General features: G+C 26.8%; 1 protein-coding gene across 3 annotated transcripts in view; it reads left to right on the plus strand.

Moving 5' to 3' along the window:
* LOC107455378 (Lon protease) overlaps positions 1-16,400 on the plus strand; it is a 31,332-nt gene that overhangs the window by 7,266 nt on the left and 7,666 nt on the right. For 2 of the 3 annotated variants that reach the window (XM_043047347.2, XM_071178615.1), the window contains exons 8-16: positions 173-256; positions 344-475; positions 3,164-3,252; positions 6,367-6,505; positions 8,349-8,471; positions 8,552-8,607; positions 9,534-9,621; positions 11,550-11,672; positions 14,068-14,184. In XM_043047347.2, the coding sequence (XP_042903281.1) occupies positions 173-256; positions 344-475; positions 3,164-3,252; positions 6,367-6,505; positions 8,349-8,471; positions 8,552-8,607; positions 9,534-9,621; positions 11,550-11,672; positions 14,068-14,184 (951 nt within the window). Of the gene's footprint in view, positions 1-172; positions 257-343; positions 476-3,163; positions 3,253-6,366; positions 6,506-8,348; positions 8,472-8,551; positions 8,608-9,533; positions 9,622-11,549; positions 11,673-14,067; positions 14,185-15,441; positions 15,583-16,400 lie in introns of all 3 variants that reach the window. The other variant, XM_043047348.2, reaches the window with a different exon arrangement.

The raw sequence follows: 16,400 nt of genomic DNA on the forward strand, positions 1-16,400 counted from the left end.
TGAAGACCACTGGTCAAATTTAAAGTAGCAAAATGTTTTAATGTTGAATAGTATTGCAGGGTTAGAATAATGCGTCTGGATTTGTGTCATTTTATTTTTGGGGTAATTAAAAGACTTATAAAATTCAGATGGGTTATAAAATTCGATTTTTCATTTGCCAAATGTCTTGCAGATTCCTAACAGACTTCTTTTAGCTCTTTCATTGCTAAAAAAGGAATTGGAACTCAGTAAGTTACAACAAAAAATTGGAAAAGAGGTAAAATTCAGAAAATTTTAAATTTTGCATTATCAATAATTTAGAAGCTATTCATAAATAATGTTTGAATCTATATTTTTATACCAGGTTGAAGAAAAAGTTAAAACAATGCATCGGAAATATATGCTTCAAGAACAATTAAAAGCTATTAAAAAGGAGCTTGGTCTAGAGAAGGAGGATAAAGATGCTATTGAAGAAAAATTTCGTGAAAGATTAAAGGTGCTTTTTTTTTAAATTTAAAATAGCATGAAAAAAATTTTATTTCTGAAATAGTTAAACTGCCGTAAGCTTTGTTTCCAGTAAAGTTATTCAAATCATACAAGAACCTGAATAATTTAAATTTTTTTTATACTTCTTTATGGTAGAAAATTTAAACGTTTCATGAATTTAAAAGTATTTTAAAATATTTCTATGCTAAAAGCTGATACCTGAAAAGTTAATCTTATCATGATTGTTTCTGAGAATTATATCTTATGTAATAAAAAAAATTAATTTTTCTTGTTTAATTATTTTAATCAATAATTTTGCTCACTGATTAGAGTATTGAATCATCATATTTTAATATTTTACAACATAAGAAGTGTAAAATGTTTTAGATTAACAAGGTGCTCCAATAAGGGAGAGAAATCAAGAAAACCTTGAGTTATTAAAAATTTGCACGAAAAAATAAAATAAAATATAAAAGCTTTTTTTTTTTTTTTTTTTTTTTTTTTTATTTTTTTTTNCTTTTTTTTTTTTTTTTTTCTTTTTCTTTAATGGAAAAGTCACTTATGACAAATCTGTAAAGTGGCTAATTTTGGAATTTGTAGTAACAGTAATTTACCATAAAGTTACAAAAAAATTCTAATATCAATAACAATTATATGTTTTAAAAATTTCTCAGTATTTTGGAATTTTCACACAATACATATTTTCATTTAGCGATATTTTTTTCTTCCAAAACTTTGCATTTAACTTAAAATACCAATAATTATGTTTTCTAATGAAAAACTACAGTATATACCTAAAATATAGTCAAGGAACTGTAAGCTATATACTAGGCCAAGTTCGTTATATAATAATTCTATCTTTTCAATTGAGAAATTAATGTGAAGTTACTATATTAAATTAAATTATTATTATTTAAGCATTATTATTACTGTGAATTCCAATAAGTCGACTTTTCAAAATCCCAAAATTTTAAGAAAATCAGAAAAGTGACTTATATGCTGGCAATGAAATTGGATATTTTTTTATTGAGAAATATCCATGCTTTATAAATAATGTGATAAATATCAATAACTCTGTATCAATTTACCCCTTTCAAAAACAATTTTTGATATGTTATATTCTATTTTCTTTCATCATATTTTCTTAACACAGGGAAGACATTTACGCGCTATTGCGCGTAAAATACGCAAAAAATTGAAATCGGACGCAAAAAAATGATCGCTACGAGTCCCGCGGGACGCGTAAATTTTTGAAGAAAGTTTATAAATTTCCCGACTTTTTAATCTTTGATATCAAAACATTTTAATCAAATCGAAAAATTGGGACGCAAAAAATAAATCGGTATGCATCCTCGGTATAAAAAAAAAAAAAAACCCTGTCTCCAGAGTTAGACCAACACATGTTAGACACACAGGTGGGAAACCAGTTCTATNTTTTTGCATTTTCCCAACATGATTATATCAAAACATACTATTTGAAGTAAAATATTAGGATACTAAACAAAATTTTCAACATTTCCAAGCATCATTTTGTTTGTCATATTACATTACTGAAGAATGTCAAGTCATTCCTGACTTAGAGTTTGATATTGTTACAAGTTTTGAAAGTTTTGTTTAGCTTATTTCTAATATTTAAGAAATGCCAAATTTTAAATTTTTCTCTTGAATTCTTGAATTTATTAATAGTTCCAAGTTTTTTTGTTTGTTTGTTTATTTCTAACAATTAAGAAGTGCAAAATTTTTAATCCTTTGCAAATCAAGCTATAATGATAAAAGTTAATTATCACTATTTTCAATAAGTATATTACAATATTTCTGTATGAATGTATATCCTTCTATAAGAATACATGTATATAGTTGCAAAATCAATAGCAATTGCTTACAACATTCATTTATAAAGGCAATTAAGTTAAAATAATATATTGTCCGCTATATGCCATAAATTAAAGAAAACAGTAGGTTTTTGACAGTTTTTACCGGTAAAATCACGGTTTTTACCACTGTCATGTCAAAAACCAGTTTTTGACGGCAAAAACCCAACCCTGGTCTGTAGTAGCACGGGAAATTGTGTTTTTTTCTTCTTTTTTTGCTTGCAAATATGTTATTTTCATAACTGATTTGTGTTTCCCAGAGTTATTCATGGCTGTTAGGTCAAATTTAGCCTATCATTAGTCAGCATCCTCTATATTTATTCTGAAAATGGCACAAAACATCAATATAAAGAAAAGCTACAGTATCGAGAAATGGGTTTGTGGTCTAATTTTTTAATATTTAAAAACTTACACAAAGGCTGCTTGAAAGTTCTCATTAGGGCTCATAAAAATTTCCAAAAAAATTGGAATAAGCCATTGGTTTTGATAATTTTCATCTAGGTAGACAAATTTCACCAATTTTAGCGATTTTCTAAAACATTTAGTAATTTTAAAATATTTTAATTATTTATCCGTTCTAAGACTCAAATAAATCTTTACAGCAAAATGGCGTGTGCAATTTATTACAGCTTTGCTTCAAGCATTTAATCTGTGTTTTTTTTTTCCCCTTGGCAAAAGAGCTTTGAAAAACCATGTTAATCTATGCAGTAAATGAAATTTAAGTTGTTTTTAGAATTAAATGAACTTGTTCTACTTTTTTGTTCAATCTCATTTACTGATTCAAAAAGACCACTAAATTAAGTAAAGTTTCACTTTTTCTCTTTAAGAATTTGGCAGTGCCAGAAGCAGTTATGGAAGTAATTGATGAGGAGCTCAATAAGTTATCTCTATTAGACAACCATTCTTCAGAATTTGGGTATGGTTAATAAATTGTTTTGTTAATTCAAATTGATGCATTTTTTCAATTAATATTCTGTAGACAATTTCAAATTTTATAAATAAAATTGTGTTTTAACTGAAGGTGTCTTAAAATCAACATAATTTTTGTCGTAAAAAAATTTTCTTTTTAGATTTTTTGTTTTATAGAAATTTTAGAAATGTTTAATGCTATAATTATAGACTTATTTAGCTTTGGTATTTATAGATAAACATAATACTTAAGTAAAAAATAAATAAATGATTATTTCTAATCAGATGTATTCAATGTTATATCAAGATTATTGGATTATTTTGTTTGGAATTTTCCTTTTTTTCTTAAAATATGTTGACTTTCTCATGGATTTCTAATACTCTTATAATTTTTTGCATGTACAAATTATGTCTTGACATGCATTGAAAATTCTACAGTTTAGCTTTTTTAGTTTTTAAAAAATTTATGATTTAAGTAAAACATGTATTTTCTCATGTGAGAGTTTCAGCTTTCAGGGATAGGTAAATATATTTATAAGCAATAGAACTGAAATGAAAAGTGACAAATAATTATTTTTCTAACCTATTACAATACCAAGTCCCATATTTGAACTTAGATGGGAGGAATAAAGCAGCCTGTGGTAGGATTATCGAATTCCAAGTGGGAAGTTTTTAACTGCTTATTGTTCTTGCTTTGCATAGTTTCTCTATGTATTGAATTAGTCCTTCCATATATGATAGAGCTGTATCATAACTTTTTTTTTCTTAGCGTGATCTAAATGTTTTATTCCCTGATCATTTGCATCACAATTGAATCATCGTATGGTTTAACTTGGGTGTTTATGCACTATTGAAAAATTAATGTACAAAACGATGTTCAGAACACATAAATTAGTTCTTATAATAAGTTACTGTGCAAACATGATTTTTAGATGTTCTTATCAATAACAAAACTTAAAATAAACAACTGACAACAATTTTGAAATCATGCATATAGCCCATGAATAATTCAAGGCCCTGTGTCATTCTTTTTCCTTCAGGGGTATGAGTGTTGTGTGGGGACCACCCTCTTTTGTAAGTTATCAATTTTATAACTGATAAGAGTTCCAAGAATGTGTTACATGTGAACTAAACAAACAACTGAGGATAGCTCATCCCATTCAGCATTTGAAAGCAAGTCAAAAAAAAAAAAAAAAAACAAAAAAANAAAAAAAAAAAAAAAAAAAAAAAAAAAAAAAAACTACATTTCTTTAATTACTATAAATACCATTGCTCTGAATAGCAACAATATGATCTAGGAGAAGAAACTGCTTTGACGGGTGCAGAATCTATTCATTGAAATTTGAACTTCATCCCACCCTTGTAGTTCAACTGTAAATCATGACTCATCTTGCCTGGCTTTTTATGAATGCCTAGTCCAGTGATTCTCAACCTTTTTTTTGTTGCGGCACACTTTCAGCGATTTCGAAATTTGACGGCACACAATAAAAAAATTAGATTAAAAGTTGTTTACTTACCTATAATACACTGTGTTAAATAGTTAGTTTGTGATAATAATTTTGAATGTGAAATAAAATAATATGTGCTACAAAAGCACGTTTATTAAAGGAATAATTATTTCTTTCAACTAATTTCTTATTAGTTAGTAACAGTTTTTTTTAAAATTTTTTTGTAGTTATTAATTGTTAGCTTGTTTTCTATAGCTATTAACTGTTAGTTTTTTTTATATTAACTGTTATTTTCTTGTGATTTCTTGTTAACTAGTCGTTTTGCTAATTATTAATTGTTAGCTTCTTTTTTTGTTAGTTATCCTTTGTCAGTTTGTTTTTTATATATTTGTTTTTTAGTTATCCATTGTTAGTTTGTTTATTAATTGCATAGCTTACTTTAATGATTAGCTTTTATTTCTGCTTGAAAGTTAATATTTAGCTTGCTTTTCTTTGTTATTAATAATTTTAATAGTCGTTAATTTTCCTACTCATTTCAACATTTTTTTAAAATTGTGTGTCGAAGACAGTTTAAACACTTCCATCTTATTTTAACTCATTTCGAGATTGTCCGAGACAAGACAATCGCTGACAAAGATATTCACGCGGTTAAAGCGTGGAAAAATTATAAANATATATATATATATATACACTTTTCTTTAATTTAAACTTTACTCATAATAAAAAGACCATTATAATTTTTATTGTATCGTTTTTAATATTTGGCGGCACACAAAAGTGCCGCGGCACAGTGGTTGAGAATCACTGGCCTAGTCATTTTCACCCTTTCAATGCTTGCTTTTACTTAAGTATTGCTGTTAAAGCTACAATGTTTAAATGTAGACCCTGGGCAATGAACATGAATGTTTGCTAGAACGTTGTTATCAAAACTTTTAAAATAGTTCCATCTCGATGAATTTATTTAATCTCATTTCTAAATCCTATGTTGTTTAACATTGCCAAAAAAGAAAAAACGTGAACACGGATAATCGGAAGTTTACTGTGTTTGTATATAAAAATTATTTTAAAGCATTAATAATAGACTGTTTCAGACATATATTAACATGTTTAGCTGGTAAGTTTAATGTTGTGAGAAATGATTGATGTAACACAAAATTCTATACAACACCAAGGTTTACGTTTCAGCTGTATATCGCATGTTTTGATTTTTATATACCTTAAAGGTCATTATACGAAAAATATCTTTTAGTTGAAGTTTAGACGACTTTTGACTTGCGATTTTCCACTGCATGTTGTTTGTCTCAATTATTTATGCCATTTTATTTTGTGTCATTCTGTCCTTCTATCCCCTTCTTACTAAATTTACAAAACTTACTTAAAAAAGTTTGTTATTATACCACATTTATTTATGCAAAATCGTAAATTATTTGTTTATATTAGAATGTCTATTAGTTAGTAAGTTAATATAAGATTATAGGCATGTTATTGTGTAGGGATAATAATGGATTATGCTAGATAACACTAGATTATGCTAGATAACATTAGATTATAGATAATATTAGATTATTATTATTATATCATAGTAAGTTAATATTAGACAATTTTTTATAGAAAAAAAGCTATTTTTTAAGAAAACTTTCTAAGCGTTATCTTTAAACATTTTTTAATAACAGGGTTACTCGCAATTATTTGGATTGGTTGACAAGTATACCTTGGGGAAAAACTAGTGAAGAAAATATGGATTTAGATCGAGCATCTCAAGTTCTGGAAGAGGATCACTATGGGATGGAAGATGTGAAGAAAAGAATTTTGGTAACTGTCCTCTACAATTGTTTAATATACTTATGTTTTTTTGTAGGCATNTCTCACAATTTTTTTTTTTTTTTAGAAATAAAGTTTTAAAAAAATTGAGAAATTCTTGTACTAACCCTTAATGATCCAGAAATATATCATGCTTACTTCCCATCAGATACTATGAGTATCTTTTTTAGAAGGTAATACAAGAAATAATTTCTTACTGAAAGTATATGTTTTATTGCTTCTCAAAGTATTCTCCTGCAGCATTGATAAATTTTTGGATTCAAATAAACCAATTCTCGAAGCATTTATGCCACTCTGAACGTGGCACAGCAGAAACATGGCATTTGTATGCCACAACTGCCTCTTCTGGGTTGTTAGAACGTTGACCATGCATTTTATTTTTTGTAAACGGAAATAAAAAGAAGTCATTTGGAGCAGAGTCCAGTGAATACGGACAATGAGTCATCAATTCAATTTTTTTGTGCTTCAAATAATCCATAGTTAGCGAAGCTTTGTGTGAGCTTGCATTGTCTTTGTGCAAAATGATGTGACGTTTTGAGTAGTTTTTTTCTTACCTCTGTAACTAATTAAGCCAAGAAAATTGTGATATACCAAAGAGCAGTGACTGTTTTACAATCCTCCAAAGGAACGGTTGCAATGTAGTCAGATTTACCAAAAAAAGATGCAATAATTTTTTTGGAAGCACTCCTTGACCGAACAACTTTTATCTGCCTTGGGTCATCTGGAAATACCTAAACAGTGGAAAGTTGTTTTGTTTCAGGGTCATAAGTATAAATCCAGGTTTTGTCACATGTTATGATATCGTACACATGTTTAGAGGCACCTGAGGTTGAATTTTTTTGGATTTTCCTGGCATCATTTCACATGAGTATCTGTTTGAGCGTGAAATAAAGTGTGGGAACACACTTTTCTCACCTTTAAATGATCATATAAAATTCAATATACGCAAGTCCTTGAAATGTGCAAAGATGTTTCTATTTCATCATATGTCATGTGACAATCAGAAGCAATTAGTTTTCTCACAGCTTCAATGTTTTTTGAGTCACAGCATTTCTTGGTTGATCCTCTCAACCACTGAGATCCTCACGACCGCGGGAGAATTCTTTTAACCAGTTGTAAATTGTTGTTTTCGATGGTGCTTCACTGCCAAACGTCAATTTCATTCTATCGCTACACTGTTTGTGTGTCAAACCTTGTCTAAATTCATGAAAAATTTTGGCTCTAAAATTCCTTCGACATCTCTATAATTACTTAACACTTAGGTCTTTTGAAAAATCTCAGTTAATAGAATTTCACAGCTTTTGATGCTCTATAAATGCAGACGATCGCGTAAATGCTTGAATTTTAATAAACAAATTGACTGTGCTGAAAAAAGCTGTGTTTTTGTTTCCAGATTCTAAAAACTTAAGTACATGCTCTCGTATATTAATTAATTATGATAGGTAAATATAATTATTAATTATAATTTTAAAAAATTCAAATATGACTATGTAATTATTATTATTATTATTAAGTATTAAGTATTTTACCAAATACTTAATAGGGCCATGCTGTTTATATGGTGCAATTAAGGGTTAGTTCTTATTGTTATTTCCTTCATTTTTTTATACATGCATCTATAGCAAATATTCTATAACAAGCTAATGATTACAGGTTGTGACAAGGTAATTTACTATGAAAGTAGTACTGTTTATCAGTTAAGATTAGTAAATGTTGTGGTTTTATATACTTTAATAAATACTGAATAATTTTTTTTTTCATTGGGAATCCATTACTGTATTATTTTCTATTGTTATTAATTATAAGAGTTTCATTCATTTCTCTTTTTCAATAGGAATTTATTGCTGTAAGCAAACTAAGAGGAAGTACCCAAGGTAAAATACTTTGTTTCCATGGTCCTCCAGGTGTTGGTAAAACAAGTATTGCTAAATCTATTGCCCGTGCTTTAAATAGAAATGTAAGTAAAATTTAAAATGTAGTGTATGTGACTATTCCATGATTTTCAATTTCTGGTGAACTTTCTGGTTTTTATTGCAGTATTATCGATTTAGTGTAGGAGGAATGACTGACATTGCTGAAATAAAAGGACATAGGTATGCTTTTAGTTAAATTATTTTTTTAGATTGGGTGCATCTAAAGAAGTGGGGCGTATTCTATAAATATTAACTATAGTTTATTTTAAATTCTATAAATATTTATGTTATATGTGCTAAATATTTATTACTTATGCAAAGTATTCTTCAATTTAAAAATGTTTACCTTATAGCAGTTTTTTTTTATTGACCTGTAGAACAACATATTGTCTTAAACAATAAATTCAGGGGAAAAACTATCTGCCTTGTGTTCATTACATGATTCAGTAAGTTGGCTATTTCATATGGGATAAAATGGCATTCTATTGCAAAATATATATTTTTTTAAATCCTTAGAAAATGTTTTAAAAGATTTCAAATATTATTTGAATAAATAAATTTAAAGTTCTAACTTTCATCTATTTTCTGTTAAAATAATACATCTGTTTGGATCATTGAATTTGGATATGCATCGTAACTCTAGATTATGTTTTCTAAAAATCTTTTTCACTGTAAAATATAACAATTAATTGAAGAAATTTGTTATGGTTGTTATCAAATAATCAGCTTATTGAAACTTTATTTTCTTATTTTTATTTGCACATGTAAATATTATTTAAAAAACATTCTCATTCATTTAATAGTATGTATGAAGAATCAATTCCAATTCTAAATTGCATACCCATACCAAATTCCATACCCAAAATTGGTGTCCTTTTGATTAGGAAAAATAATGTTTATGAGGTATTTATAGAAAACGTTTGCAATAATTTATATTTATTTCTGTCACTAGGCAGGATTATTAATTAAATCTGTAAATTTTAAAAATTTAATTAAAAAATGTTTAATTAAATTCAAAGTTAAGATCTGTGTTATGCACCCATAGTTTAGAAACTTCCTTTTAAGTTTCTTAACTACTTTATTTTTACACACCCTTTTATTTTCAGACGAACTTATATAGGTGCAATGCCTGGGAAAATTATCCAATGTTTGAAGAAAACTAAAACAGAAAATCCCCTTATTTTGATTGATGAAGTGAGTTTTTAATTTCTAGTTGTTCTATGGATTTAAATTACTTGTGTTTTTCTATGCTTTGCTCATTTATGTGTATATTTGAATTATTTTGTACTTGTTAAAGATATGAGAATATTTTACATATTTACTGTAAAATGTTATTCAAAAATTTATTATTTTCAACACATTGAGTAAAATAAAACCAAAATTAGTCTGAACAGATATTAAAACAAAAAGTTAGTGTGTAGTTGTGACACATTGTTTTAAATTAAGGTCACTTTTAAAATTTGAAATAAAGGTACACGTCCATCTTTATGTGTTCATTTGAATTTTTAAAATGATTTTTCAGTACTCAAGTATTTCCTTTGAATTAACTTAAAAGATTTTTGCACACAGCCCAATTTCTATTTCTGAAATTGTCCATTTCTGTTGTTGAAATTGTTCATTTAACTGCTTGAGAATAATCAATGAGGAGCTGTAAAGTGCCAAGTCAATGAAGGGGAACCAAAAATTTTAAGCAATGCTGCTGGAGGAAGCTAGGTTAGTGTCAAGCCGCGACGCTGTGAATTCCTCAGGGTTGAGGAGTTGGCAATAAGGAGCATACAGACATAGATTTAGTATTAAATTGACATAGATTTAATATTGAACTGATTAGTTTTTTTTAAATTGATGATAATGAATGCCAGTTATTTATTATAAATAATTTCTTTATATGTCAATGCACAAGAATGCATAAAAAATTAGCAAACATTATACGTGTTTCAACATTTTTAATTTTTTTTTATACATATATATGCAAAATAATATTTGTTATAAAAATGCCTTCATAGATATTCCATAAGATGAACTTCCAAAGGCTTTTATGTAGTACTATATAATCCTTTTGCATTTTCTTTTCTTTTTTTCTTCCTTTGTACTCTTTTAGGAATTTAAAGAAATTCTAATACATGAATGATAAAGATTTTCTGGTGTCAATATGGGTGATTAGGTTACAAACATTTTGTACCTTTTTGTTATATAGGTTTATTTCAGTTCTTGATAATAGTTGTTAACATAAACAGGTGATCAACTTAAAAGGGGGATAACATGACAGGTTTTCACTCTAAGTTTATTTGAACAAAACTTTCTCTGTATGAAAATGTCATGCTTAAAGTTTGCTTCAGACTGACTTGAGAATTGTTGATATTATTTTTCATAAATTCTGTTATTGAGTTATACTTTTATTTTGTATTTTTATGNTCGGGAGCATACAGATATAGATTTAGTATTAAACTGACATAGATTTAATATTGAACTGATTAAATTTTTTTTAATTGATGATAATGAATGCCAGTTTTTTATTATAAATAATTTCTTAATATGTCAATGCACAAGAATGCATAAAAAATTAGCAAACATTATGTGTGTTTCAACATTTTAAATTTTTTTTATACATATATATATGCAAAATAATATTTGTTGTAAAAATGCCCTTAATAGATATTCCATAAGATGAACTCCCAAAGGTTTTTATGTAGTACTATATAATCCTTTTGTGTTTTTTTTTCTTCTTTTTTTTTCCTTTGTAATGTTTTAGGAATTTAAGGAAATTCTAATGCATAAATGATAAAGAAAATTTCTGAATTTTTTTTTTTTCTGGTGTCAATATGGGTGATCAGGTTACAAAGATTTTGCACCTTTTTGTTATATAGGTTTGATTCAGTTCTTGATAATAGTTGTTAACATAAACAGGTGTTCAACTTAAAAGGGGTTAGCATGGCAGGTTTTCACTCTAAGTTTATTGGAACAAAACTTTCTCTGTATGAAAATGTCATGCTTAAAGTTTGCTTCAGACTGACTTGAAAATTGTTGATATTATTTTTCATAAATTCTGTTATTGAGTTATACTTTTATTTTGCATTTTTATGCATTGTATTTATGTTAATATTATTTATTTAATCTGAATTTAGGTTGATAAAATTGGCCGGGGATATCAAGGTGATCCTTCATCTGCATTATTAGAAGTTTTAGATCCGGAACAAAATTCAAACTTCTTAGATCATTACTTGGATGTATCTGTAGATTTATCAAAAGTAAACTGCGCTTATGTTTATTTCCTTAACTTTTTCCCCCAAATGTTTAAAACAATACCCAATCCCTAAATTAAATTTTATGAAAACAATATTTGAATCTGTAGATCTTCTTCCGATTGCAGATTTCATTATCAGCTATAGAATAATCTTGAAATAATTATAATTTTTAAAGAAAATTACTTTTCATATTAATGTTTGTGAATGTCGTTATTGCAAACTGGAATAATTCACATTTATATCAACATGTTTACTAACTTTTGTTTAATGCACTGAAGGTGTAAAGCATGTCATAAAATATAAGTAACCTAACACATTCAGAAAAATTTAAATTAATATAGGAAATGATGCATAAAAAACATAAAATTACCCATTCATCTCCCTTCTCAAAAAATTCCAATGATAACACTGGAGAGCAAATTTTTTGTTGCACTTATGCTACTATCTTTGATCTTATGTTCTTGCCTGATTTGGGTGTTGGGACTTCAAATCTAAAATTAGTTTAGTTCTTAATGCTACAATTTTTTTTAAATCATATTTTTAGTCTATTTTCTGTAGACATGTATGTTTAAAAACATATTTAATGGAAGGTCTCATAAATATTATGACAAACTTTTAGGAGAGTTATGGCACATCATCAGGATTATTATTGCATAGGAACTCATGCTCAGAAATGTCATCCTATGTAGATTGGGGCCCTTTCCTTATGCCTGTTATTTCCTGACCTGTTCAGAAGCACCCAAAAAATAGCTAGTAATAGGAAAAATCCAGAGTGGCATACGATAGGAATTCAGGGCGTGTGTTCCTGTACAATTTTAATCCTTCTAATGTGCCCTAACTCCCCTGGAAGTTTGTCGCAACATTTGTGCAACCTCCTGTTATAAATGTTTTTAAACTTGTACATTTTGACTAAAAATGTTATTTGAAAAAATACTGGAGCTAATGGAGAGAAACTGATTACAGATTTGAAATCAGCGATGTGACAATTTTCAAGATCCATTTAAAAATCTCATGCAATAGAACAAAACAGAAAAGTTCATTTTACAAATATTCTGTATCATAACTTACTAAGATATTTATGTACTATACACAGCTTATAGTTTAAGGATTTTACTTTTCAATGTATTAAAGTATGTAATTATAAATATGCTACATGAATGTAATAAAGTTCCAAATAGGGCAGATTCAAAATCTTGTAAACTAATTTTTAAGATTTAATTTTTAAACTGCATTTTTTGGCAGTGTTTTTATAATATTTGTACTGTATGCAATGACTTGAGATACCTTTTTGCAATGCATGTAAAATTTATTTCATATTAATAATAACCACTTATTTTAACAATTTTTAAAATCTCTTTTCCATAAATATCTTTACATTTCTTTTCTCACATTTATAGCATTGATTGCCCCAATAATAAATTTTCCGTTCTTTTTTTATAATTGCTCAGTTTCTTTTAATTCTCATCATTATAAGTTTGAGTAAATGCCTTATTGCACGTGTGACTGAGTATATAATGTGACTTTAATCTTTTAGTATTTCTTATGTATACCAAAGTTTTCATTTCATCTTTAATTTGAAATATTTTTCACAATTTCGGTTGCTTCAAAGTCCAATTAGAGGACACCAGTAAATTTTTCTGCTTTCTAAACTAATTAAAATCTTATTTTAGATTGTTAATTTTAAAATCACAAGATTTTAGAAATCAGGTGAAATTCAACCAATTTAAGTAAACAGTCACCACTAATTTTTATTTGGTTCCATCAGTGTATGTGTCAATATAAAGTGCATAAATTATTAAATAAAATAAAAATTATTATATTAAATAAAAATTAGATAAAAAGCACATATATTAAAGACATAAGTTGTTATTTATGGGGATATTTTTACAATCTAATCCTCAATATTGATTTTTGATAAGTTCTATAGAAGTTTCTATAATTTTAATAACAGCACAATACACAGAAACTTCTTATTGCCTTTATAAAAATCATGTTTTTATCATTCTTAAAAGCCTTCTTTAGGTCAATTTGTGTCTAAACTTAAAATTATATAACCCTTCATATATAATTGTTATCAATAAAGTTTATAAATTTCTAATTTATTATAATATTATCCAATTTGTAGATCATCATTAAAATTAAGTCATTTTATGACTGGTCTATTTCTTTTTAAATATCTTATTTAAATACAATTCTGTGATATTGTAATTATCGTTATTTTTTTAATCATTGGATATTTTTGTTTATTCAAACTTTGGATACGTCAAACAATAATACCTTTTTCTATGAGTTCATATTAATTGCAATACACCGCATTAAAGAGAGATTACTATATAATTTTTAAAAATATAACATTTCATTTTTTTAAACTAATGACAATAACATTAAATTTTTTTAGGTCCTATTTATTTGTACTGCTAATGTCACAGATACCATTCCAGAACCTTTGAGAGACCGTATGGAAATGATTGAAGTTTCAGGATATGTTGCTGAAGAAAAAATATCCATTGCTGAGGTGAAACTTGTTGATATTCTCAAGGGCGAACATTCCATTCTGTGTGGGGCATTTTGTCTATCTTTATGGGGGCTTTTTCTCTACCAATCTTCATTCTCTTCTGTGTTGCAAAAAATAAAAATATATAAATGTTTTTCATATTCAAATATTAATGATATATATTTTGTTTGTAGACTTATAGCAGCAATTTAATCATATACAGTAGAGCGCCGATTATTCGAACGTCCAATTATCCAAACTATGTCCGAATTCTTTTTTTAATTTTTTTTTTTTTTAAAGTTTAGAATACTTTTTAAATTATTGACAATTTTTCTATACTTAGAAGAATAAATAATATCCACTACATTTGATGACCATATTTAATTTACAACCTGTTTTAGTAGCCATTTTATACATGTATTATTATACAGTTAAACCTACTTACCCCTTTACCCCTCTTAATTATTTTCCAAGAGTGCAAACTTCAATTTGAAAGTCTAGAAAGTCAAAATGATGTTGATCCAGTTCAGTTGATTTATTTAAAAAGAATAAGGGATATAGCTGCTCAAAAAAAAGAGCATTTCTTTGAAACAAAAGTCTTTGCTGGATTTCTTTTGCAATGGAAAATAAAGAAAAATGTGGTAAAATCAGTCATTGACAAAAAAATTATAAAAAGCTGAAATATGATTTAAAAAATTCAAAATAAAAAAATTTATAAATAAAAAACATTTCAAAATTGAAAAAAAGAATACTTTTAAACACGCCAGAGCTATTTTAGATAGTACTGCCAAACCTAAGTTTGGAAAAAATGAGAAGGGAAGCTAGTGCATAAATAATAATCATTTAAACTAGATTTTAAACAACTTTCCAATTATCCGATATTTTCATTATCCGAACCACGTTCGGTCCCTTCTTTTTAAAAAAATTTTATGAACGGAATTAAATTTAGTGTGGGATCATGTAAACATTTTCCATCGTATTGTCTGTTTTCTTCATTTAATACTGCAGAGTTGATACTACAGAGATGTTTTGCAGAGAATAGAATGTTATTATTTCTCCCCTATTTCTCCCATTACTTTTGGCATTTGAGGATAATCCTGTGTTTTAAATGTATATGCTTAAAGTTTTAAATGTTAAAAAGTTAAGAAAATAAAATATTCTTTATTCTTTTATTATAAAAGAAAAATTAGTAACTATCAGATATTGGTGCTTGCAGAGTTATATTGTGGAAAATATCATTATATTTACATAATGATTAAAATTACTTTTCATTTTTAGAATTATCTTATTCCTCAAGCACGAGAATCTACTGGTGTATCTATTGAACAAGTTAAAATTGAGAAAGATGCTTTGCAAAAATTAATAAAGGCATATTGTAGAGAAAGTGGTGTTAGAAATTTACAAAAACATATTGAAAAAGTGAGTAACTATTATTTATTAATTGGTAAGTTTGTGTGTTATGTAGATTATGCATTTCATTTGACATCTATTAAATTTTATTTTATTTTTTAGTGTGCTTCAAAGAATTTTCTGTTTTTTTGCATTTAACTCAATAGTATTTAAACTGATGATCCTCTAGCCATTTCCAAATTTTTAATGTCTATTAGTAATCCATATAATTCTTTATTTTAAATTAAGAGTTGTACCTAATTAGCATTTTATCAATTTTAAAGCATGAAAAAGCAAGCGTTGAGATTTTCCATTAGATTCATTCATCTTATTGGTTCTTTATCAACTAAAAATTTTATTTCAACTAATTATAGAAACAATGAAAGAAATGCTATTCTTTTTTTAAAAAAATGTTATGTACTTAATAATTAGTTGTAGCTTTTTGGTTTTTTTTTCTTCCAGAAATTATTTTTTAGTTAAATATCTTAACTTCTCCAATTAAGTGTCTTTGAAATGAATGCCATTCAAATATAGAATGTTTTCTACCTTATATATTTCATTTTGATGCCATGTTTTTGTACAAAAATGAAAAAAACATAAACTATCCATAAATTTGCAAATGTGATCAGTGAGGCATCCATTATATTTCTTTGATAATTTTGAAACAACTGTATACTCTCATTTTTTTTCCAATTTTTTACTTTAAATTAGAACAAAAATGTTCATAATTGCCTTCTATTTTAGCATGTAATATTTAGAAATAATGTTTATTAAATGCATAGTAATTTATAGAGAATTAATTGAATTTACTTATTGTTTATTTCATAAATTAAATCATATCATCTTTA

This window comes from Parasteatoda tepidariorum, chromosome 3 (assembly GCF_043381705.1).
Source record: "Parasteatoda tepidariorum isolate YZ-2023 chromosome 3, CAS_Ptep_4.0, whole genome shotgun sequence".
Classification (NCBI taxonomy): Eukaryota; Metazoa; Arthropoda; class Arachnida; order Araneae; family Theridiidae; genus Parasteatoda; species Parasteatoda tepidariorum.